Source organism: Chelon labrosus, assembly GCF_963514085.1.
Source record: "Chelon labrosus genome assembly, chromosome: 11".
Taxonomy (NCBI): Eukaryota; Metazoa; Chordata; class Actinopteri; order Mugiliformes; family Mugilidae; genus Chelon; species Chelon labrosus.
Genome location: NC_140344.1, coordinates 15,188,814 through 15,214,430, shown reverse-complemented (window position 1 = coordinate 15,214,430; position 25,617 = coordinate 15,188,814). Strand labels below are relative to the sequence as shown.

Sequence of the window (25,617 nt, the reverse complement as noted above, 5' to 3'; positions counted from 1 at the left end):
AAGTCTTAATATTACTGCGAAACTGGGAGGAGTTCCAGTTTAGTTCCAGATTACAGTGAAAGTTGTGACGTTTCACATAATGGACCTGCAAGATATTGCCTCTATTGTGCTGTTTATCTGCCTACATTAAATTCCCCTTTATTTAACCTTAGAATATCAAAGCGTCGGTCCTGCCTGCCAGGAAACACTTTAGTCCATTTATACATGTATCAAAGGCAAACAGTAAACCAATCTCTTATCTTTATTTGCAAAGCCATGTGATTTTACAACACATGCAGGTTGCTAATGAAAACAAACAGAGGAGCTAATGCTTGGTCTGAATTTACATCCTGATTATAACAGAAAAAAAGATCCCTGACTGCCTCAATGAGCTGCCGTAAAATCAGCATCCGACTGGAAATTGTGACTGTGATTTTGGTATATTTCTGATAACACTGTCTTTATGTTTACAAGGGCATAATTTGTCTGAAAAGATTTGTCCCAGTCGCAGTTTAAGGAGACAAAACTTGGATAAAACAAAAGGAAATTTGATCAGAATTTTACGTCAGTGGATGTTCCCTAAAAAGAGCGAGAGTTTGACCAGTCAGGGTAACTTTTAGTTAGTTAGTTAGTCAATCTTTGTGGAAATGTGAGACTAAATTCCTAAGTATCCCTTGAACAAGGTTAGATAAAGGTAAAGTTGTCAGGGCCTCACAACACAATGCACCCACAGGGCCTGATCATAATGGGATACTGCCATGCCAGTTACACATGCAGGCATATGTCTATACTTTGACATCTTTCCATGTACAATAGGACATTTTTTTTTTTTTTGTGCTGCAGCCTCTGAGGTAAGGGACCCTGCAAATATTTTTGATGGATGTTTGAAGCCGTTGTCGGCACCGCCTTTGGTCTGTAAGTCAGCGCCGAGGGCTTGAATCGCCCAGGGAAGGAAAAGGAAAACGAAGTTAACGTTGGTAGCTTGTAGCCTAGCTATGAAACCCTGAAACATCAGGAAAACACTTAGCGCCAACAGTCAAATGGCTATATAGCTAATTTGCTAGAGCTGTTAAACGTAACCGGGTCAAATGGTAAGCGTCCACCTCACTGATAAGCGATGAGTTTGCTCGTTTTAACTGAATTATTTGCAAGGTAGCATGTTGCTAAGGTAGGTTGCTAACCTACCTTAGCAACTTGGCTCCGATATGTGGCTGTCTTGTTAGCTAGCTTCTGTGTTAGCCGCACGAACGACTGTCGTGTTTGTCAGATTACCAGCTGATTTTTGATAAAGCACATTAGTCTGAGCGAAAAATGAAGTTGTTTGTGATATTTGCCCATGCATGTTTTGCCAAGAAACGGTGACGCTAGCTGCAGAGACGCAGACCTTGTCAACGCTTAGCATGCTAGCTAAAGCTAATGTTAGCACAGATGACGTTTCCCAGCTACAGCTATTCAGCTCGTAAAACGAGTATTTCTTTTGTGATCTGTTGTTTAAGCTCAGTCCGCAGTGCCGGGTGTGAAATTGAAACTACCGGAGAGAAATAATATATGAAGCTGATGCTGTTTTGCGTGTGTTTTGCAGGTTTATGAGACTGTGCAGCCATGGGTGACATGAAAACCCCAGATTTTGATGATCTTCTGGCAGCCTTTGACATCCCAGATGCCCCAGGATTAGATTCCAAAGAGCCCATCCAGGGGAGTCATGAAGAGCCAGAAAGTCAGCTGAAACACACAGGGATATGTCTGGATGACAGCTTATTGAGTCACCAGGCTGTCACAGCAGCCGATGTTCCTGCTGTGAGTGTTATTGTTAAAAACACAAGCCGGCAGGAGTTGTTGGAAGGTTTTGGTGACAGGCTTCACTCAGGACCAGCACTGCAAAATGGATTCAGGGGACAAGAGACCTCCATTAGCTCTGCTGAGACAATGAACACTGACTTCTCCAAATCATTTGTGTCTGCTTTGAATGGGGAGAGTTCAAGAGAACTTCCTGGAAAGGCACCTGTCCAGCACAAACCTGATGGAACACCTATATTTTCCCAGCCACTTTCACACTTTAGTCCCGTCTCCAGCCCCGAGTCTGAAGATACGCAGTATAGTAGTAGGGATGAAATGCACACAAAAAAAGAGACGCCCTGTTTCCCAGAAGCTTCAGTTTCGGTGGAACCCTCAGTCCCAGGGAGTCCAAAACAAATGGACATTTGCATGTTTGATAACGGTCTCAAGGACTTTGAAATTCCCAAGGATGCTGAAAGGAACACAGCAGAAAGTAATAAAAGCGAGGAGCCCTCTGACATCTATGTCAGTAGTAAAACAGAGAAAACACCAAGAGTTGATGCATTTCCCCCACCAAGCAGAAATCAGAACTTTATTGAGACCAACTGCAATTCAGGATCCGCAGTTGACGCCTCCAACTCTTATTCACATGTCAGATCTCAGACATCTAAATTTTCCTCTTGCCTTGAGGCTCTGGTGGCTCTTAACGCTAGAAAAGATCCCACCGAGCAGACAAGTCTCCGAGAGTCGTCAATGGTTCAGAATGATTGCCTGAAAGCTAGTCCCAGGGTGCCCATATCCCCACGAAGCCCCAGAAGTCCACTTGAAGCGGTGAAACGGTTAATGAAACCTTCCGATAGCCCTGTGAGCATCTGCAGTGATAGCAGTGGCAAAGCATCCCCTGCAGTGGCATCTGGGTCACCCCCAGCCATACCCAGAGTCAGAATCAAGACCATTAAAACCATGTCTGGGCAGATCAAGCGCACGGTCACCAGCGTGCTGCCTGATTCTGAAACGGATGAAGTTCATTCTGCCTATGAATCCTCTCCGGCGCAGAGCATGATTAGTGAGGATTCTTATTGTAATGTGTCCCCACGTCAGTCTCACATTGTTGACAGCATTGTTGGAATACAGCCTAAAGGCAATCCAGCTAGTACATCTTCACCAAAAGTTTTACGCAGAAGGACTGAGGAAAACTCCAGGAGGTCAGGTATAAAACGGTCAACAACCATATTCCATAATACCAGTGGTTCTGTCAAAAGATCGGTTGCACATGTTAAGAAACCAAAGAGAGGAGCAGCTGCAGCGGGCCACACAGCAAGCACAAACTTCCTTCCAAAAGCAATGCACTTAGCTAGTCTAAACCTGGTCCCTCACAGTGTTGCTGCTTCTGTAGCTGCACGGTCCACCGCCCACCAACAAAACCAACACACACTCTCCTCGACTGTGTGCACTACTGTCCCGTTGGTGCATCAAGTCAAAACAGCCAAACCTTCTCCTCGTGCATCTATTCATAACACAGCTGCAGGAACCTTAAACAGACTATTAAACAATGCCAACCCTGTGCCTACATATGTTCCCAACTTGAACCCTCCTCCAGAGAGCAATATCAATCTTCCACCCCGTGGATACTGCTGTCTCGAGTGTGGCGACTCCTTTGGAGTGGAGAGGAGTCTTGCGTATCATTACAGCAGGAGGAGCGTTCACATCGAAGTAGGATGTGCACACTGCGCAAAGACAATGGTGTTCTTCAACAAGTGTGCCTTGTTGGCACATGCCCGGGAGCACAAGAACAATGGCACGGTGATGCAGTGCACGCAGCTCCATTTGAAACCCATATCCGAGGAACAAATGTTTGTACCCCTGAGCACTGAGCCGCTGAATGTGGGCTCTTACACCCCATCGTCGTCCCCGCAAAAGAATGAACCTGTCCTGCCCTTGTATCCAGATACTCCCAATCGCCACAGACTCCGTTGCCTGGAGTGCAACAAGCAGTTACCGGACAACAAAGCACTTGCCGGCCATTACCAGAAGCCGTCAGAAGATGTGGAAGGATTAGTGAGTAAATGTGTTATTGAAATAATGGGATAAGACTTCAGCTAAACAGTTATTTAGTCCATCTTGCAGGACATAGCATGTTTCCCTGCCTGTTTATGTGTCCCTTCCAGATAAATAAGCTGTATCGGTTTATATCTGCACACAAAATACTTATTTGTGGGATTGATTTATATATAAAAGCAGACTTAAATGTGTTTTTCATGTTTCTTATTTATCTTTTTTTACATTTCTGATTTTCTCTTTTACAACACAGATTTGTAAAGTGTGCTCAATGCTGTTACCCAATAAGTGCAGCTTCAGAGCTCACCAGCGCCTCCATGCACACAAGTCCCCTTACTGCTGTCCTGAGTGCGGTGCCCTGAGTCGTTCTGCAGACATACAGAAGCACGTCAAGGAAAACTGTCTGCACTATGCTCGCAAGGCTTGGTACAAGTAAGTAGTAAGAAATGCAGGCCTTAATAGTAACTCATATTCTTCAAGGAAGTGTTACAATAAAGTTGAACTATATTTCCTTATCTTCCAGATGTCTTCACTGTGATATGGTGTTCAGGACCCTTCAAGGACAGAAGACTCACATTGAAGAAAAACACTGTGAAGTCTTTTACAAGTGCTCTGTGTGTCCAGTTGCCTTCAAGACCAATGACAGCTGTGAAGTGCATCTGAAAAATAAACACAGTGCGAGCAAAATATCTCCTCAGTGAGTTAACGTCTCTTGGCCTGACTGTTTAAAAGTTGCGCATTTCTTTCTTTCTTTTTTTTTTTTTTTTTACTATGTTGTTTGTAACAGTTTTCTGTTTCTTTTACAGGTTAATCTTTAAGTGTTCGTGTGAGAAAATTTTCAAGAAAAAGCAGTTGATGTTTCAACACTTCCATCAAAATGCCAACAAGCGCGTTTCGTGTGTATTCAAGTGTCCAGAGTGCAACTCCGTCTTTCCACATAAACAGCTGTTAATGCAACACTTCAAGGTTAGCTTTGAAATTTTCGTTATTAAATTCAGTGGAGGACGAAACATTAATATTATGTCAACATCTAATAGCATTTCTACGGAAGCGTATTGCTGCCACACTTTAGAAAAAAAAAAAGGCTCAATATTATGTAATTACGTGAAAGTTTCTTGTTATAACATGATATTTTTCATGTTTTAACGAGAAGTATCACGTTATTTCATGAAATTATCACGTTATTTCATGATAATGATATTTTCACGTTATAACGTGAACATTATCATGAAATAACGTGATAATTTCATGTAAAAACGTGAAAATATCATCTTGAAATAACATGATATTTTCACGTTATAACGTGAAAATATCATTATCATGAAATAACATGATAATTTCATGTAATAACGTGATACTTATCTTGTTAAAACGTGAAAAATATCATGTTATAACAAGAAACTTTCATGTAATTACATAATATTGAGCCTTTTTTTTCTACAGTGTGGCAGCAATACGCTTCCGTACATTTCAGTGCAATACATTTGATTAATCTTTGAAATTGTTTCCACTCGCCTGTATAAATTTAAGCTGAAAAAAGCTAACAAAAATATCACATTTCCAACGTTATCACCGCATCTTCTCCATTGTTGGCGCTCCTTCAATGATGCGAAATGCAGCCATTCAACACAGCTGAAAAGCAAACATTTGAAGAAAGTGTTTCAAAGACATTCAATAATTAATTGCAATTCTTAGTTTGACAGCTAAAGTTTCTCGATTGTGACAGACCTAATCATGAGGAGACTACTAAATCATTAGGAAATACTACAACAACAGTCAAATTTTGTTGAATAAATAATTGCTTTTAATGCTCCTACTTTGTACAGTATATTATATGATAGATGCCATGATGGTAGAGGATAAGGTGCAGTATTCTAATCCTTATTTTTCCCATGTGCTTTGCAGGGTGTACATGTAGGTAACATGACAGCAGAGGCAGAGGAGATCGGTAAAGAAACAGAGAAGACGGACCGGTACCAGGAGTCTGTCCAGCAGCAGAAGAGCCACCATCCTGTTAAACACATAGATAGTCCCCGAAAAAAGTCCGAACAGGACGGCAGACCTCGTGTGAAACCCACCGGCTGGACGTGTGGGGAGTGTCTCCAGCTGTTCACGGACCGAGAATCCTACGTTTCACACGTGAAGACGAGCCACGGAAAGGTAAGTGAGCAAGAGTACTGAACGTGAAACAACCGCTGCACATTTGCAAAGCCTAAACCAGTGTGTGTGTCTCTTTACGTATCTCCCATGAAGGTGTGTATGCTTAAAGGTAGTGCATCTTTACTGATTTACCTTACTGATCTCTCTATTTCTGTATGTTTTGCACCAGTTACTCTAGAAATCTTTAAAAACATATATCCCTCCACGTCGCCTTTGAGACATTTAAATACCATTACATTCCCTTTTATTCCATGTTTTCCGTGGATACAGTATGACCTTTATGAGGTTTCTTTTTCGAGGTGAGCATTCATCTTGAAACTCATTCCTGGCCTACCTGAAAAATAACTCCGATGTGAATTATTGAATGAATTGATTGCTCATGTGATGCCTGTTCAGAAGTTGCTGTGTGAATGAGGTGCAGTTAATAAAGTCTGTATTTACTCAGCCACTGATTACCTTTTCATATCGACAGACGTTTTATTAGATGTATTACGGTAATAGAAGAGTGTCCTGAATGTGTTGTCAACACACCTCACGGTGAAGGTGTGCTGAGGACAAAGACCTGCTGTTGTGAACTAACAGGACAGTTAGTTTCAAAATATGACAACTGCACGTTCAAACAATTTCAACACTGCATTTCCTTGGGTCCCCAGAAATACACATCACATTAACTTTTGTCATGAAAAGCGAAACAAACACCTGCAAAGACGCCGTCCTTTATTATTGAGACAGCCAAAGTAATGTTGTGTGTTGCTTATTGTCAGCTGTGTGACAAGTTTGACATGGTGTTTATACTGTTTTTGTGTCTAGCCTGTTTGCGGTATTGCAATCTAGATAATTAGTATGGTTATATTGAGTTAACTGCAAGTAATAAAGCAATATTGATTGGTCACATGTAGATAATTAACTCAAACATTACTGATTTCCTGATATCTATAGTTTATAACTGCAATATAAGCATGTGAAGGATGTTTTTAAGCTTACTTTTTATTTCTTTTTATCTCCACAGTCAGTAAAGAAGTATCCCTGTCGACACTGTGAACAGTCCTTCAACTCTGCCACCAGTCTGAGAAGACATATTCGTAACGACCATGATGGGAAAAGGAGAATTTACACTTGTTGGTAAGGTTTGAAAACATCTGAAAATGGAAAGGTCACTATTGTGAAATAAGTTGTTTTTACATTTGTTTATTTTGTCCACTATACATTAGGTATTGCACGGATACCAAGACAATATTCACATCAAGTGTCATGTTGAAGAACCACATCAGTCTTATGCACGGAATTAAAAATCCTGATCTCAGCCAAATGCCAAAAACATCCATCCAGGAATACAAAAAGGCTTCGGGGAAGGTATTTGCCATTTCTTCACACACACACACACACACACAGACATAAACAACACCCACTGGCACAAGTACAGACATTACATTTGTGGTCGGCATTTTAAAATGTCCCATTCTTGTGAATTCCAGGGGACTGCGTCTTCTGTTGGCGTCCAAGATCACGCTGCTAGTCTCGAGCCTCCTTCAGCTAAACGTCCGAAGACTCAGTTCCGCTGTTCAAAGTGCGGCTTCATCACAGACGACAGTGCAGAGTTCCAGCGGCATATACCTCAGCATAAAACTGACGAAAACACTCCTCAGTGCCTTCACTGTGGACTGTGTTTCACATCTGTGCTGTCTCTCAATAGACATCTTTTCATCGTTCACAAGATCAAAGGTCCCGAGGAAGAAGACAAAGAAAAAGAAGAGCAGAAGGAGGATAACCAACCATTTAGATCAGCAGAGGCTGGTGAGGTAAATTACTTATTACCAGAGCTAAATGAATTTGAGCCCGCACAGGGAGAAGAGCCAGAAAGTCCTCACTGTATCAAGACCGCAGACTGTAATTTAACACTGAGCTCTCACTCAGACACAAGCAGTCTCTCTCCAGCAGTGAGAGCTGCTTCACTTTAAAGCTGCTTAAAGATCGTCAGTGAAAGTCACGAGGGATGGTTGATGCTCGTCACAGAGGTGGTACAAAGATCGGCAGTCCTTTAATTTTCAAGTTATTTGGAGACAGTGCAGTATATTGAAGCAGATATTTAATAAAGAACAGTATTTTCATATTATTTTTTTTATGTAACCTTGCATGTTGGTATTCTATTAATCTTGCCTTTCAGATATACATGCACTCGTACTACAGCTGAAACATGTCTTTCTTTTTTCTCATGTGTTCCATCCACCCTGACTGAAGACTCAGGAATGTTTTAATGTTAGTTTTAAGGTGTGGTATTGATTGATTTAATAGTGAAGGGCGTGGATATTCACCTTTGTGACTGACTGTAATTTAAGTTGCTTTTTTTAAAAAAAAAAATATTATTTAATGCTACACACTATTACCTGAATAAAATTCAGGTTGCATTTTTATGACGTCAATATGTTGCAAAGAGTCTGCAACGCAAGAATTTTAGTCACCATTTATTACATAACTTGTTATATTTCATTTAAAATGTATGGTAAACAGTTAATGGAAAATGTTTCCTATGAGATCACGTACATGTATTCTGTTGCTAAACAGAGCCTAGTGAAGTTGGGCTACACAGAAGAACCAACGCATCTTTTTGGGATTTGAAGCATTCTGAAATGCTTTCGACTTTACTTGTATTTAACATGTTTGATTTGTTGATGCATGATTTGTACCAGTCCTGGCCTTTTTCATGTCATTTGTTCTTTTTTTTTCTCTCTTTGAGTGTTTGGGGGAAACAGAGAGGTATTAACACATGTGCTGCAGCAGTATTGAAAATACCTCAAATTTGCCAGAAGTGTATTTTTTTTATTTTTTTTTTTCTGGCAAGTGAACAGTCAATGTTTTGTCAAATCAGGGTACATTGTTTTGGATAATCCAGAGCATGTGTAAGAGTGACGTAGGGAACGCGTGTCAGAGAGAATGTGTTATAGATCAGGACTTGGTAGGTTGAATGCATGTAGGTATTAGATGAGTTCTGGTTGGTTCTGGTTTGTGAAGCAGCTTCTCCTGTTTTGTATTGACTACATGACAGTTCCTACCTCCACGGTAAATGGCAGTGATTGTTAAACATTGAAAGGCTTTGAGAGGTTGCAGTTAATCTCAGTGCAATGTATATATATATATGTATATATATATACGTATATATAAAAAAGAAAAAAGTTTATAAAACTTGTATTATCCCACATTATTCAATTTTATAAATTATTTTGGGAACTATATTAAGGCTTTATATGGTCATATTGACTTAATTGACAAGTGAACTTTTCTATGTAAGTGCAGTATGAGCTCTTTAATTCTGTTAGTCCTTAAAAACACCACGCTGCAGCTGTTACTGCAGAGACTGAAAAGACTTGTTCATGATTTGTTCTTTTGTAATGCTTGTTGGAAGACATTTGTACTTTTGATACTGTGTACAGTGAGGACTTGTATAGGAAAGTAACGTGTGTACATACAGTAGCCAATGAAACTGGGATTCACAGCATTTCTTAAGCCATTACATCTGTTCAGCATGCAGTGGCCCATGTGCCTTGCTGTTACGTTTACGTAAAGTACTTACAAATAAATTGGTGCATTTAATTATATACCGTGCTTGGTGTTTTGTGTTACGGACCAGCTGCAGGATGCCGAAGAGGAAAGCGTTCATTGACGTTTAGGGTGTGATGATTAGGGGGTTTGCAGTGAGGTCAAGCGCTCAAATGTCGTCACAACAAATCAGACGGGCACAAGGCGCTCTAACGTGCGCCGCGCGTCCAATAAGCAGCAACCACAGGCGTGTGACTTCAGGCTATTAGAATATTTAGCCCATCCTATCTCAGTATAAGTGCCTGTCCCCAAAGTGACACAAGAGCAAAGAGATTTTTTTTTTAATTGACCAGCAGCAAATTGGATTCAAGCACATCTGAGGAAATGAAATGCACTTTTACCAAGACGTGCAGAGGAGGACTCCTGTCGTCTTTCATCCTTATCTCCTACATCGCCGTGGCAACAGCAATGACTCTAGATTTAACTGAGCTGAGAAATAAAGTTTCAAAGCTCAAGGTGAATCCAAGGGGGAATCTGTGGGCAACAGGTGAGAAAATTATTAACTCTTATGTTTGCAAAATAGTTCATGTTTGTGGAAATGTATTTCTTTAACACCTAACATGGTGTGTGTTTTGTTTTTTGTTTTCCCTGTAAGGACACTTCATGGGCAAGAAAAGCATCGTGGATAGTTCCTTTGTGGAGTCTGCCTTTGAAAATATAAACGACCCCAGTGAAGTCAGAGATGTTGGTCCTCTGCACGGAGTGGAAGACCTGCAGTCACTGCTCATCCAGATGTTGCACTCGGCCCAGAAAACACAACAAGAACAGGCACTGGACATGTTAGTTTAAAATTATTATTATTGTTGTTATTACTAAATTTGTTATATATTTGTTGATAAGTAATTGTTTTTTTTTGTTTTTGTTTTTACCGTGCATTAGAGAAGGAGGAGACCCCGTTTGAGGAACATTTCAGGCAACAGTATGACGTCCTACTGATGAAGAGGAGAGGGTTTCTTCTCATGAAATAAAAGCTCTAATATAATAAATATGTTTCTGTTTTCTAATGTGATACAATATCTTATACCATGTTTGAGCCCCTTCCGTCGGTTTCCACTTGTTTGTCATTTAACATATATTTTCTTTTATTAAAAAGCAAAGAAATAAATGGATGCGTTTCATTTATATGACATATAATAGATAGGAGAGATCAAATCAGCAATTTTCGGTTTTACTAGGTTTGTGGCGCCCTCTGTTGGTTGGTTTAAAAACAAAACAAAAAGGTTTTAGTTATCATATCCGGGGCGAAAGAAGCAACGTGCTTTTCGGCACATCTTAGGGTAGCTTATGTGGTAAACACGCATTAGATATGCCCCTCATAGTGATGTGTGGCTACCCCTGTAGTGGTAAAACACGAAGGGCAGAGGAGCTGAAGGTGCATTTTGAGGAGAGCACTGAGCGAAAGGTTCACATTGTTGGAGAAGATGCCCTGGGCGTTGAGAGAAACAGTGTTTACGCAGGCAAGTTGAGCTTCATTCAGATGCTTATTCATCAGAGTTACGTGATTGTAGTTGTCCCCTTTATTTAAAAAAAATAAAGTTTCAGTTCTGCTTTAAAATCTCCCCTCGTGATATGAGCCACGCAATTGATTGGGTAACATTACCATCCTGTGCTAACTGAAGCTAGGTTAGCTTGGGACAAGTTCGTCATCATAAAAAAGATGATTTGTTATTACAACAGACTCGTTACTAACTTATTTGGTATGCCGACAGATTAAAAATAGCATACGCTGGCTCCTGTGTGTGATTATTTGTTCAACCGAGTGTGTGTGTTTAGCGAGGTTTGGAATAGCGTTAAATTAATGAAAATTTGAACTAAGTTTGGCGTGGAAATGTCTCCGACACTTTCTCATTTTAAATAACCTCATTAGTTAATGTCACACAACGGGATTACAGTATATTTTCTATTTAATAACAACAATATATGCAAAAACAATACTTACAGTGAAATAATTGAATAATTTATCCATATGTTTAACGAACAGTCCTTACAGAATAAAGCAGACAGAATAAAAAACTTAAACTCTGCAAACTTCTGTATTAACCTTCCTGGATATGTTACAGATTCCCAAAAGGAAAAAAATGTCAGAGCATCTCTGAAAGCTGAAGTAGAGAGGTGGGTTTGCACGTTAACATTCAGTTTATTTATCACGTTGACTCTCAAAGAAGCAAAAATACAAAATGAATGAATAATCAGTGAATAAACTATTGTTTCATACGTGTCAATGCTAATTTGTCTTCTGTTTAGGAAGGTCAACAAGGAGGACATAGTCATTTTGGACTCGTTAAATTACATAAAAGGTACATTTTTACCAACAAAAACAGGTCATGTACAAATTCTGTCTTTAACATTGTGATTTACCTTTAAATGTGAATTACAGGCTACCGCTATGAGCTGTTCTGCCTCATCAAACACACGCAGACGCCACACTGCCTGGTTAGTATCCCGAAGGTCTAATCATGTGTTTAAAAAAACGAAAAGAGTTTTTCTAATGCTTCTTTTGCAACTGAGACTCATTCGTGACATGCTGTCGTTTGATGAAGGTGTACTGTTTGACATCAGATGAACAGAGCTCACTGTGGAACTCCAGCAGAGAGGCTGCTGAGCAGTACAACCAGGACATGTGAGTCAGAAGCCTTAACACGTGCAGTGCATTGTTCGTGCATCTGTCATTTAATTTAAATGAAAACCACTTTTGTCATTTGCCTTTGGTCCGTTTTGGTGTTTTTACAGCTTTGATGCATTAGTTCAGAGATTTGAGTCTCCAGACTCCAGAAACAGGTGGGACAGCCCTCTCTTCACTATCCTGAAAGACGACACGCTCCCTTTTGAAGCCATTTCTGATGCTCTTTTCAAAAGAAAAGCTCCTCCACCAAACCAGTCTACCCAGAGTGTAAGCATATACAGATGTGGTTTGTTACATGCTGTCTCTCTGAACGTCGGTAGCGGTGATGATGTTATTTATTTTTTTCCCCTCTCAGCAACCGTTGTCATCGGCAAACTTCTTGTACGAGCTGGACAAGATCACACAAGACGTGTTAATGGTATGTGCGGTTTTTGATTACTTGCTCCTTGTTTTTCTCAAAAATCGTTCCAGTTATGTCATATTTCATCAGACTCAAACAAAAGAAATATGACATAGGGGTTGTTTTCAGATAAACACCAGATTTAAGCTTCAGCTAACAAAAAAAAACTTTTCCACTATGCAAACATTTCCCTCCATATTGTTAACTCTCTTCAGTGAATAGTCATATATTTGACTTGGTACTTTATAACATGGACATGCCTGGAAATCAGTGTATGCGTCACTCCTTTCAATGTTAGCTGTTAATGATAATTAAGCCCGAATTTAATGAATACACTTTTATTTCATCAATAGTCAGCATTTTAAACCTTGTCCCAATCAGTCAATAAGCCATTTTGTATGGAGATGTGAATCCTTGAAGTTTGTAAACATGGGTATTTCTCTAATTACTGCCATTCAACCCATATGACGTAGTATAAGTAGCTAGTGAGGGGAACGCTTTGACAGCCTATTGGCTAAAGGCCTTTAGCAGACAAGAAGCAGAAAATGGAGTCAATAGGGTGACGAATAATTACTTGTCTGCATCTTTGTGCGTCTGTGGTGTCTGCTGATCACTTGTGGTCAACGGGAATCCCGTGCTCTGTGTCTTTGTTTTGTAATGAGGAACGTCAGTTTGTTAGTGCGTTGTGTGTTTGCCTTTCCCTTATGTTGTATTGACGCAAGTTCCACATGAATTGCAGTGTTTTTGCTCTTTGACTCGTTACCTGTCGCGCAATTTCTGCTTATATTTCAAAATGAGTTGTGCCTTTATTGATCACTTTTGTTGGAAATTAAAAATGATTCAGCAGCAAATCTGGAGCAGTGGAAAAAGAATATATGGAATAATAGAAAAACAGGGACCCAACTAATATCTGTGTGTGTATACACATGTACCAGAACAGAGCCCATATACACTGATCAGCTACAACATCAAAACCTGTAATGTGAATAACGTTGATGATCTTATTACAACGCAATGTTCTTCTGGGAAATCTGTGACCTGGCATTTATGTAATGTTGCTTTGATACCTACCATCACTAGGAACATTGTTGCAGACCAAGCTAACCTCCTTTGCAACTGCAAAGGGTCTTCTTTGCATCGTTGTGTCAGATGTTCCTCAGCTATCCGATGCATAGGCACCGAGCCGCCATCCATGTGATGTAAAAGAAAGCGTCGTACATCAGACCAGGCCACCTTCTTGTATTCAGTTCTGATGCTCACGTGCCCATTGTAGGTGCTGTCGGCCGTGGGCAGGGGGTCAGCATGGGCACCCTGACTGGTCTGCGGCTACACAGCCCCATACAAAACAAACTGTGATGTGCTTTGTGTTCCGACACCTTTCTATCAGAACCAGCATTTTTCAGGAATCTTGGGTACAATAGTCTGTTGGATCGGACCACACTGGGCAGCTTTTTGCTCCCCATGTTCATCAATGAGCCTTGTGATCCCATGATCACCACTTTTCCTTCCGTGGGCCACTTTTGATAGGTATTGACCACTGCATCACAATTTGGTCCTTGTCAAGATCAGTCACATCCTTTCACATTTTCTTTTTGTTTTTTTTATTCTTCTAACACAACTGATCATAATCATAATGTTATGGCTGATCAGTATATACAGACATGAGTAATAAATGCCACTCAAGGCAAAGGAATATTAAAGGAGCAGGTACCTATTATGATTCATCAGTTTGTTTAATGTGTGCTTTGCACGTTGTGAACCTGGAGGCTTGTATTTGTCAGTGCCAGCGTCGCCTTGTTTCTCAAAGTAACGTGTTCTAATAATTAAACTTTTTCAGGCAATTTTCAATGCACAGAAGACAAGTGTGCCCGGAGATCTCATCTCAGTTCCAGGAGCAACAGAAAAGATATCCTTTACATGCATATTTTTGATTCACCTTTTTAAACAGATTTCGGTGCGATGTCACACGTGTTTGTGTGAAATGTGCGTTGCCCCTGTTCATGTCTGTGGATTCCCTACTGTCATCTACCTTCTGAAGTGAAGTCACATTTCCTCGCCAGTGGGAGGCAAAATCCTCTACATGAAAGACGTGTCAGAAGGGGAAGGCGGATGAATGCGTGTCCATCAAAAGCTTTAAATGAAAGGTAGAGCGGCGGAGCAGTGTTAAAGGTCCCGCCTGTAATGACATGCTGTGAGATATATATGATTGAGAGAAACCAAATTACATAGATAGAGGATTGTTATTGGCAGCTGCACAGTCACACCTTCTTCAAACTTTGATTTCCTCCTTTGAACATACCGGTCTAAGCAGAACCCAACTTAAAAGCACATTAGGGTTTTGTGCCGATCAGCCCTTGATGACGGTTGCATAATTAGAATTTGAAATGACGTCAGTAGCATTAAGCAAACATTGTCGTTTCAGTTGTGTCATCCTCCTTGAAGGTTGAAATGCGATACCTTGACCTTGTATTACTTTTGGTTAGTTTTCCAAAAATACACCACTCGTGGCAGTTTCATGTCCTTAACCTGACGTTAAACATCGAGCTCACCAGGAGCATCAACATGGCAGAGCTGCGGAAGCTACGGCGCCAGTTCATCAGCTACACCAAGATGCACCCGACAGAGAACACGGGACAAATATCCAACATGTTTGTTCAGTATTTAAATAAGAGTCTTCACTGACATTTTATTGTATTGTTCTTTTTAAATTTTCTATGATAAATAAACGTATTTAAAAATGTGTTGCGTTTTTTTTTCTCTCTTCTGTTATTTATGACCTGACATACAAAAGACAGTGCTGCAAAGATAATAGCCCTCCTTCCTGCTCTAAACTCTATTGTGAGGCCATTATACGTACTGCAACTGCAAAAGCACAGGATCGAGCACGTCCACTTTACGGCCACTTCTCTGTGGGGGTGCAGAAAAGCTCGTTTTGGAAAAAGCCTGGTACCCTCAACCATAGCAACCCTTAACAGGGTGTCGACTGAGGGGCCACAATACATTTTGATCTGTCTGTAACTTTTGTGTGCCACTCTATGATTGTACCTTGTGTACTTTTGCTTGTCATTTTTGGGTGGTGATGTGTAAAGCTGACATTTCCTCTTGAGGTCTGTCTAAAAAGTCTGAGTATACTGTATAAAAAAACTTAGTCGAAGGATCACTTGCTTTGCAGAGCTTTCAAGTGCATTACATAACCTTGTCTGACGACCCCCCCTGCCACCCAATTTTACTTTAATGGCTCCATTTACTCTTCTTTCAAACCATATTTAGAACCCAAGAAGCTACTTGGACGAGTAGCAGAACATCTTCAAAAACCTTAACCAGTTGCCGTTGTTTCAGCTTTATTATTTATCTTTACCTTAGGACATGAATTTGATTGGTTATGTAGATTAAACTAATAAGTTAACCTTGTCTTAAGTTATTTTATTTGCCCCACTTTTCAAGGTTAACTTTGAACTTTCAAGTGCACACTTTTAATAATCAACATTTCCATATGTACGGTATGTTTAATACTTCTGCCGATGTCCTTCTTTGAAATATATCACACTGAAGTCATTGTGCTACTTTGTCCCGCCAATGCTCAGCACGTTCTTAAGCATGGGTTAGCCTTAAATCCCTCGGTGCAGGACTCCGTGTGACAAAGAGTAGATTTCTTGTTCAGAAGCTTCTTATTACTATGCGGAATGAGTAGACAAAATATTGCTGAGTAAAGCTCTTTCAATGATTTTGTGTTATGTAAGCAGATTGTCAGAAAGGCGAGTACCGGAGGTTGTTAGGAGGAATTAGTTTTTGCTGTGCGTGCAAGTTTACACCGATTAGGCGTAAAATTATGACCACCTTCCTAATATTGTTTTGGTCCCCCTTTTGCATTATCCTGCTCAAAAAGGCCACAGCCATCAGGGAATACCGTTTCCATGAAAGGGTGTACATGGTCTGCAACAATGCTTAGATAGGTGGTACAGTGAAATGCACCTACAATGAATGTACTGCACCTGTAGAGGATGGATGGCAGGACCCAAGGTTTCCCACATCCTCCGCTGGCTTGCCTTCTTCCCATAGTGCATCCTGGTGCCATGTGTTCCCCCAGGTAAGCGAAGCACACGCACCTAGCAATGGACAGCATGGGCACCCTGACTGGTCTGTGGCTCTGCAACATACGCAACTAAATGCGATACACTGTGTATTCACCTTTCTGTCAGAGCCAGCATCAACTTCTTCATCAATCTGAGCTACAGTGGCTCGTCTGTTGGATCGGACCACAGGGGCCGGCTTTCGCTGTCACTGGTTCACCACAGTTCCTTCCTTGGATCACTTCTGACAGGTACGGACCACTGCAGACCAGGAAGACCCCTCAAGATACCATAATGAAGAGATAACTTAGTGTTATTCACTTCACCTGTCAGTGGTTATAATGTTATGCCTGACTGGTGCAGTAGTAATGGTTACTTGACTGGAATACTAAAGTGTAATTGTGTCCATGTAGCCTGAATCTTAATATAACCATTACTCTGAGTAACAGCAGCAGAACAAATAGCGCCAGAGTCTTTGTTAACATGATGCTTTTACTTAATGAAAACACACAAAAAAAATTTACATTTCAACAACTGTATTCCATCAGGTCAATCCACACAGAAAACATATCAACAAGGAGGCTGCAGGTGGCACACGTAATGAGATAACATTAAATAAAGTTAGAAAAACGAGCTTCACAAAGAGAAGGTGCTAAGAAATGAAGAAAATGGGCAATATTTACAGAATTTCTTTCACTTGTCACTTTCTGTTTATTTTCTTTTTTTCCTCAAAGGGACAGCGGTGCCGAAGATTCTGTCCCAGTGGCTGAAGAAAGGAGCGTAGTTGCTGCTCGGTCTTTGGTGGTGCATGTCATGTGCTGGCGCACCGCCCAGCAGACCAAAAGGCACCAGGTGGTTCAGGCTCCACGGCAAGTCGTAGCCTATGTGGTCCTCTACTGACATCCAGATACTGAAAACGGTGACGCACCATGTGGTCAGTGGGTGGCACTTCAAAAGAATTGGGTCCTGGTTGCTCCACAGTCCCACTGTCATCAGTTCCGGGATGCTGAGCTGCTCAGTGGACAGGGAGAAAGGTGCCATGTATTCGTGGTGGACTGCGTGGATCCAGCGGTAAAGCTGTGAATGCTTATGATGTATGAAATGCCAAATATAGTACTGAGTGTCAAAGAGGAGCAGTGCAGCCAGTCCATCAACAAATACCTCATACAGCGTTGGAGCGTCCTGTGGCAGTGCTGGCAGTGGCAGTATGAACATGCCAATCACTACAGCTGGCAGAACAAAGAAGACGTGGTTATACAGAGCAGTCATGAAGCTCTTTGACATCATTCCCAGTGTTGGCCGCCTCTCCGGTTGGATCTTGTACTGATGAAATAAAGGCACCCTTTCTCCTAAGACGTCCAGCACTGCAAAAGGTATACTGAAGAACAAATAGCTGGAAAAGGCAAGGAGGACGATGAAAAAAGGAGAGGAGATGAGAGGCAGGTGGTGCAGAAGCAGATAATCCCAGAATGGCTGCAGGAGACGATCCGATGCCCTGAAGGGCAGGAACTCCTGAGGAAGTATGCTGATGTTTATCATCTCGGTGTGGTACCACTGAAGCCTGCAGCTGCAACTCTTACGGCCAAGGCAAAGATCAGGCTTATATAGGGGAGTTTGACTGAAGGGACTTTGCTCTCCAAGAAACCAGCAGCTTTTCTCCCCTGTAGCTCCATCTCTCAAACAATACCTTTACAAGAAGATTAACAAAACTAGTCAAGACCGTGCATTGCACGCAGCAAAGCGGTAAGCTCGAGAATAGAAAATTTAACAACTATTGTCACGCATGGGAGAAATTAGGACAAAAACATTTTTTGTAAACATGAATGCCCCAAATATTTCAGAGGCCCAATCCAAGTTGCATTTTGTTTCCTTTTTAATTTCTCTACATTTTACAGAGCATCTTATTTTAGGGCTGATCAAGCTGTTTACACAGCATGTAACACTGTCTCTATACATCTTAGATAATCATGATATATTATCAGAAAGCTCTGTGCAGTGCCAGTATTTTCTACAGGATTTAGATGCTGATACAAAACAGCCAGACAGAAGTCTACATTTTGTTTTTATAGATAACTTAAAGCAGTATCTACCTCTTTACTTGTGCAATGCATTCTCCTGTTATAAGAGGATTAGCCTGACCAGCTATGTTAAAAGCTGAACAACTTGAATTGAAAAGGCTGTGTGTTAATACGTAACACGATCAAATGACCTGCAGATGTTTGTTCCTTACCCTGTGTGTCTACATTACTGTATTTAGTTTTTATAATATAAATACACACTAAACATATCTGCAAAATAACTTTATGGTTCAAACAAAGTCCTCCAACTCAATCCACATTAAGTTTTCAGGCTTTAAATATCAGGTTGGAATATTAACACTGGATGATCAGTGTGGAGGTGAGGGAACTGACGGCACTCAAGGATTCAAGGATTCAGGGAGTTTATTGTCATTTCACACATGTTGGTACATGAGGTGGAACGAAATTAGTTACCCCTGGTTCCGATGCAGGCCAATTGCAGAAACAGTAAAAGTATAAAAATAGAATAAAACTTGCTAACTAAGTATAAGAAAAAAAAATAGGCAAGTAAGTAATATAAATATAGAAAACAATATACAGCAGAATTAAAGTGACAATTGTGCACTATTGGAGTCCGATGGTACAATGCCAATAACCTCCTGCTCAACGTCAGCAAGACCAAGGAGATGATTGTGGACGACAGGACGCTTCAAGGAGGAGGACGAGCGCCTATCCACATCGATGGGAACAGCACTGGAGAGAGTCAGCTGCTTCAGGTTCCTGGGTATCAACATCAGTGAGGATCTCAGGTGGTCATGACACACGGGCACAAACCTAAAGGCATCAAGGCAGCACCTCTTCTTCCTGCGGCTGCAGAGGGTGGTGAAATCAGCCCAGCGCATGACCAGGTCGGAGCTGACGGCCATTCAGGACATTTACAGCCAGCAGCGCTGCAGGAGAAAGGCACAGCGGATCCTCTCTGAGCCCCAGCCTCTCACGCTACAGACTGATTACACTCCCGCCGTCTGGCAGGAGGTTTTGGAACACCTGGACTCGAACCAGCAGGTTCAGAGACAGTTTCTACCCACAATCCATCAGGCTTCTGAACTGCTGAGCTGCCTCGCGCACACATTCACATGCACGAGTCCGCTCTTATTCTGTTTTTATACTATTTTGCTTGGTACCACGTATCAACACTTTCATTGCTGGTAATGATGCTGCATTGTTTCATAGCATATGACAATAAAGACTCTTGAATCTTGGATCATAACAAGTTGATTTATTGTTGACAATTCCAGCGAAATCATGGTTTGTATCGTATCGTAATTATGTATCGTAACGCCAAAAATTCACGCAAATGAATGCTTTACTGACGTCTCCTCTTCGCCAGCTACTTCTTCTCGCCGGCTGCCTTCCTTGAAACCGTTTTGTTGGTGTTGGCATATTTCTGTCGATCATTTCTGAAGTGAAAGAAAAACAAGCCCTTAGACTAAATGAATGAATAAAATGTCTACAGCCATCATCAGTAAAGGCAGCGTAAACCTTTAACTTCATTAGTTAGACGTACCTGCTCATTTTGACTTTGCTTCTGCATCCAAGTCCTCCCTCCCAGTGGCTGGTGCGGGTGCCTCTTGTCATCATGCTCCCACAGCTGATGCAGGGCTTTCCGTTGCCGTACGGCTGCAACAGCAAACACGATGTGGGTTACGTTCAAAAACTCTACACAGGCAACGTTTAGCATCCACAATTTGTATTATAAAATGAAAGAATGATAAATATGCATCTCTGATAGAGGCCATCTACTTCTCTGTAACGGATCTTGCTCCTGTTTTTTTCCTGCCAAAATTTTAATTCTAATTTCCTCTACTTGATGTTCTGTTCTTGATGAAAGAGATCATCAAGAACAAACCGTTATTTGACTTAGAATGAAATGTAGGCATGACATGTAAGCTCTTGTTCTAACAGAATAGGATTACTGTTATGAACAGTTGTTGCTTGTGTAAATGACCTGATTAAATAGTGGCAGGGACTGAAGAGAGTAATATTTTTGCTCTTTGCTAGTCTGAAGGGTGTTGATCTGATAAAATGTAACGCAATGCCAAGTCCACAGCCCACCTGTTCTTTGGCACAGTAGCCACAAATCATCCTGGTGGCGAGTTCCATGGGATGGTCCTGGTTCTCGTCGTGGCACACATCGCAGGGGTAAGCCCGGCCACAGCAGGGAAACCTGGCAACACGAGCACAAAGCTTTCACAGCTCCTGCATGACTTTTTACGTGCTCCCATATCACATATCATGTGAAGTGAGAGGATGATACCTCAGCCAGCGATGGCTCTGTTTGTAATGTTTGCATGTTCCCTTTTCTGGCAGTGGTTTCCCCTTTTGAACGGCAGGATCTCTGATTGTCTTGTAATTTACACTTGGACCTGCACAAACGAGGAATAAAATATCAGCATTTCTGAAAGTCTACCAGTGTCGTATTTAAGCCTGTCAATGAGTAAATGTCTAATCCAAAAATCTTTTTTGCACAGTGTTGCTTTTAAAACAATAATGTGATGTAATACTGGTTAGAGAGCCAACTGTGGCAGTGTGTTGCAGTAAGATTTTAAATCTTTGTTTATCCTGCTAAAAGCAAATGTAGGTGAGCTCTGACCTGTTTTGGTGGTTTGAGGCTGAATATACTGGAATCTTGTGCTCTCAACCAGGACACTGAGTTTGCTGTGGCAGTGTTCGCAATTAAACTCCTTTGTTTGTCCATAGAAAAGGTTCTGTGGGAGAATAAAGACAAAAAAAAAAAAAAAGACGAGTTTAGAGAAGGTCAGAGCTCATCAATATATACTTCAGCTTTACCTGATGGCAATTTACAGGAATGATGTTCACATAATAGAGGTTAGTGTTAAGCACGTCATGTTTCATCACCTGCACCGGGCACTCCTGCGAGCAGCTGAGGCAGCCCACTGAGAGTTCACACTCCTGAAGTACGAGGTCGGCAGGTGCAGCGTTGTGGAGGTCCAGGTATCCCAGGACGCTGCTGTAATGGTGAAGCATGCAGGGCCGAAATGCAGCATCTATACTCGCATTGCACTTTCCACACTGGGCTGCGCAGGGTGTCCTTCCATTGAGCGTCAAGTCTGCAGTCACTTTACACCTGTAGACAGCACGGGCACAGACCTACAGCCTCAGGTTTACAACTAAGGATCAGATCTGTCATGTGACTGTTTATTTCCTTTACCTATTACACTGAAGACACACAGTGATCTGTTGAGCAACTACAGTGGCTGTGTTCTCTCCCAGCCTCAGTCCCAGCAGCTTCATCTCCGTGCCTCTGCGAGGATCCCTGATCTTAATGTTCTCCACCAGATGACTCGCTTCCTCTTGCTGCCGTTGCCCTTCATCACCACCCAGACTCTCCTGCTGCTCTAACTTCCCTCCCTCCACTGGCATCTCAGCTTCTGTCTTTTCCACTTCTCCCGCATTACAGGTGTCCTCGTGTGCATCTGCAGCAGCAGCGTCAGACGCAGGATCAGATCTTTCACACGCTGTTGCCTGGAGCTCCTGATATGGTATGAACTGCAGCCCAGCTTTTTCTAAATCGATGTCTTTTTTCAACTGCAAATGAATTCACATCAAGACACATTGGAAATGTACAATTACTTCAGTATATTCAAATAACAGAAACACAAGCACAAACACGCAGCGCGAAAGGCCTCACCTGCCTGGCTCCTTCGGTAAACAGTCGCTCCAAGCTGCGATCTAGCCAGCGAAGGAAGGGCAGGAAAAGCAGCTCTACCTTTCCCAGAAGCTGATTGGTTGCATGCTTGGCTTGAAGCCACTCCAGTGATGCTTCCTCTACGCGTCTACGCAGTCAAACATTAATGGACACGATTGTAACTGCGGTCAAAGTCGATGACAAAAAACATTAAGTGTTAAAATAAAGCTTTACCTTGCCATTACTGGTGGCAGCTCCTGATCCAGTGGTACGTCCAATGTAAAAATCTGTGGAAAATATATCTAGGCAATGAGATTTTCTTTCCATATTAGAAAATGATTGCATAGTATATTAGAGAGACTGCACTGGTCTTTACCTCTTGTGGGTAATTGTCTGGAAAGCTGACCATGATATCAATTTCTTTCAGATCAAAAGGCTGTAATTGAAAATGCAAAGTTAATTTATTTCCAGGAAACAAAACAAAGTACTTGCATCAAACCAAAGCATGACATGTGCTAGGAAAATATGGATAAACATGTCTTCCATGCTTATTAGGTGGATTCAAATGTGGCATGGCAATATATATTCATTCATTCAAATGTTGTACTTGGTTTGACTTTGTAGAAACATCATAAAGATGTGGTAGAATTGCAATTTTTAATATTCACTTTTAATATTCACTTATTCACTTATCTTATAATTCTGTTAATATTGTGTATACTTTTTGTCTTTTTCAGTTCTCTATTTTTATTGTTGATTTTTAGCTCTTGTTATATTTATGTATGGTTGAATGCCTGTACATTGCTGCTGCAACAGAGGAATTTCCCGGTTTGGGATTAATAAAGAAACTATCTATCTATCTATCTATCTATCTATCTATCTATCTATCTAGAATAGCAAATGCAACTCTCCAATAACTTGTTTCAAATGAGTTCCAAGAGCCAGAGTTTAAGAAGTTCTTTACCCCATTTCCATTAGAAGGAAATGGGCTAAACTAAATCTCAATGGAGCAGTTGAATAATACAAATCCTGCATAATTGTATTAGGTTCTTTCATAGTGCAGGAATGGTTTTCAGTTAAGAAGGGATTTGTCTCACAAATTAAAAACTGAGATGTGGTGTATTAAAGAAGTGATATGTAAGTGGATTTTTCCCGCGAAACTCTCAAGGGACAAAGGGAAGGTAGTATTTACCCAGTCTGGATCAGTGGGGCAGACTGTTGCCCTGTAATAAGTAACTTTTCCGTCACTTCTTTCCTGAATAATCAGCTGATCTTTGGGAAAGCGCTTCTGCAACTGCTTGACCTCGGTGTCTCGTAGCTGCTTGGCGATATCCTCTGTCATGTCACACAGCTTCACCTCATGGAGAAGACCGGGCCGAGACACTGGTGGAAACCTCGGTGCAGCTCTCGTACGATTGCCAGGAAAAGACTGGTCATCCACTGGTGGCAACTCCGGTGGATGCCAGAAGCGACATCTGTCCTCCATGGTGCAGTGGCCTGAGATAAAGTAGCGACAGGGGCGGCGGGATGCCGCTGGGGCAGCTATGGCGTTATCAGTGGGTGGTGGCCTGTGGCCCGCATATCCACCAGGGTCCTGTGAGTTTGGAGGCATGGCATCTGACAAGCCGGGTGTCCTCGCTGTTTTATTCTCATGAGCTTTGTCGTCACCTCTTACGTGGAGAAATTTACATTTCTTCCCAAAATTGCAATGTCTTCCTTGAGAGAAGAAGCGACACAGCTGCTGCGTTTGAAGAACTGGCTTAGATTCAGCTTCTTCCACCGTCTCTTCCTCGTCGTTCCCCATTGTTGTTGATATCTGTGTGAATTAATACATAAATATGTCTCACAAAGGTTAGGGAGAAGTATTATCTACTACGACTAATGTATTAACACTAAGTGTTCGGGAAGAATACTAAAACATTTGACCCCTTAAAACAAAATAATATCTAATTGTGACTCTGAAAATATTAGACTGAGCTTTATTGCTCACATTTATACCTGCAGTCACAATATTATGATGGAGCACAGTTTACCCCCATCGGTTTCACTCATGGTCAATCAAACACCAGGGTGTAATCCAGTTTAATGCTGATTATGCTGTAATATATGAAAAAAAACATAAACTGATGTAATAAAAAAGCCTGGCCAAATAACAATACCAGCCCGTTTATCCCTCAGGCATTTACAAGTCGATGGACTATGGCCAGTTGGACTTGATTATCCTGTTTTATAACTCAACATGATTAATCGGTATAAAATACTGTATGTGTTACAGCGACATTAACCATACATGTTTTATATAACATAACCCTAGTCTATTTATTACACCATCTGGAAGTGTATTGAAGCGCCATAAAACGGCGTAGACATTTACCCCCATGTTTATCTATTTAGTTATTAATTAAGCAAAGTTAGAACAACTTTCCTCACGGTTTGAGAAATGTGTCCCTATAATGTTGCTCACTTCCTTTAGACAAAAATGAGTTATTATTGTGGGAATATGACATTACCTCAAGTGTCTCCAGAGGTCCGTGTAAGGTTTTATTCAGTGAAATGATAAGACCACAAGTGTTAAAAAAGACCTTTAAATGTGGCCTTTCTTCCTGTCAGGCGACTACTGTCGATCTGTTGGGTGGAGACGACAGCGCAGCAATTTTGCGTCATCACGTGCGACCAACGGTTCTGATTCGTTTGGGGTAACGGCAGGTTTCGTGATGTGACCGAACGACTGTGTTTGTTGTGATTGTCATGTAGAATTCGGTCACAGGTTATCGAAAGGTTTCCAGTTTGCTTTGTCGCCCTCTTCAGCCGTGGAGGTGCAACGTTCAGCACTGGCCTTGGAGTTTGTGTGAACAGCACCCGCCACAAATAAGTCCTTTTAGAAGCTGGAGATTTGTTTATAATCACATGATCCTTATCAGAATATGAGGTTCATCTAGTTGTTTTCTGAGTAATTAAAAAAAAATAAAACATGCTGACTTGCCTTTGAGCATGAAATCTTTAAATAACATAGATATATCTCAAAGTGCTGGAGAAACACTCCTCCTAAATTTTACTTGTGGCCCCTGTATATACATTTGTAGCAAAATATATATGTAATCAAATTTGGTTTATAGATTTTCCCCAAAATATTGCTCAGACTGTATAGTTAGCTGTGATATAGATTAGTCTATCTGTATTTATACACTTCGTCCTCATTTTAGTGTCTCCTTTTCTCCTCTAATATAATA

General features: G+C 41.2%; 5 protein-coding genes across 7 annotated transcripts; 3 read left to right on the top strand and 2 right to left on the bottom strand.

The window, feature by feature from the left end:
• The first annotated feature begins 579 nt into the window (after nt 1-579).
• Nucleotides 580-9,813, top strand: znf592 (zinc finger protein 592). 2 transcript variants are annotated; one of them, XM_084554543.1, is made up of 10 exons: nt 580-1,070; nt 1,562-3,813; nt 4,067-4,245; nt 4,337-4,510; nt 4,620-4,779; nt 5,719-5,973; nt 6,983-7,095; nt 7,185-7,326; nt 7,449-7,772; nt 8,536-9,813. In XM_084554543.1, exons 2-10 carry the CDS (start codon nt 1,582-1,584, stop codon nt 8,587-8,589), a joined length of 3,633 nt encoding a protein of 1,210 aa, XP_084410669.1. In that variant the 5' UTR covers nt 580-1,070; nt 1,562-1,581; the 3' UTR covers nt 8,590-9,813. The 2 variants fall into 2 exon arrangements, with proteins under 2 accessions (XP_084410669.1, XP_084410668.1); XM_084554542.1 differs by having other exon boundaries at nt 580-3,813; nt 7,449-9,812.
• Nucleotides 9,814-9,875: 62 nt separating this feature from the next.
• nmba (neuromedin Ba) lies at nt 9,876-10,698 on the top strand. Its single transcript, XM_084554546.1, has 3 exons — nt 9,876-10,054; nt 10,163-10,346; nt 10,447-10,698. Exons 1-3 carry the CDS (start codon nt 9,892-9,894, stop codon nt 10,466-10,468), a joined length of 369 nt encoding a protein of 122 aa, XP_084410672.1. The 5' UTR covers nt 9,876-9,891; the 3' UTR covers nt 10,469-10,698.
• A 29-nt stretch (nt 10,699-10,727) lies between these two features.
• Nucleotides 10,728-15,426, top strand: kti12 (KTI12 chromatin associated homolog). The gene is made up of 9 exons (XM_084554545.1): nt 10,728-11,024; nt 11,628-11,679; nt 11,812-11,864; nt 11,945-12,000; nt 12,108-12,187; nt 12,298-12,457; nt 12,546-12,608; nt 14,428-14,498; nt 15,131-15,426. Exons 1-9 carry the CDS (start codon nt 10,874-10,876, stop codon nt 15,270-15,272), a joined length of 828 nt encoding a protein of 275 aa, XP_084410671.1. The 5' UTR covers nt 10,728-10,873; the 3' UTR covers nt 15,273-15,426.
• Nucleotides 15,427-17,371: 1,945 nt separating this feature from the next.
• ch25hl1.1 (cholesterol 25-hydroxylase like 1, tandem duplicate 1) lies at nt 17,372-18,338 on the bottom strand (the record flags this gene model as incomplete). Its single annotated transcript, XM_084555970.1, has 1 exon — nt 17,372-18,338. Exon 1 carries the CDS (start codon nt 18,197-18,199, stop codon nt 17,372-17,374), a length of 828 nt encoding a protein of 275 aa, XP_084412096.1. The 5' UTR covers nt 18,200-18,338.
• Nucleotides 18,339-18,618: 280 nt separating this feature from the next.
• Nucleotides 18,619-25,109, bottom strand: LOC311495563 (uncharacterized protein). Of its 2 annotated transcripts, XM_084555057.1 has the most exons (13): nt 24,898-25,109; nt 24,386-24,484; nt 23,580-24,203; nt 22,764-22,823; nt 22,622-22,674; nt 22,391-22,535; nt 21,911-22,287; nt 21,598-21,826; nt 21,332-21,446; nt 20,996-21,104; nt 20,794-20,905; nt 20,246-20,358; nt 18,619-20,138 (listed from the first exon to the last, which is right to left on the bottom strand). In XM_084555057.1, the coding sequence occupies exons 3-13, from the start codon at nt 24,189-24,191 to the stop codon at nt 20,069-20,071; spliced, it is 1,995 nt and encodes a 664-aa protein (XP_084411183.1). In that variant the 5' UTR covers nt 24,192-24,203; nt 24,386-24,484; nt 24,898-25,109; the 3' UTR covers nt 18,619-20,068. The 2 variants fall into 2 exon arrangements, with proteins under 2 accessions (XP_084411183.1, XP_084411182.1); XM_084555056.1 differs by lacking the exon at nt 24,386-24,484 and having other exon boundaries at nt 24,898-25,108.
• Between the last annotated feature and the right edge of the window lie 508 nt (nt 25,110-25,617).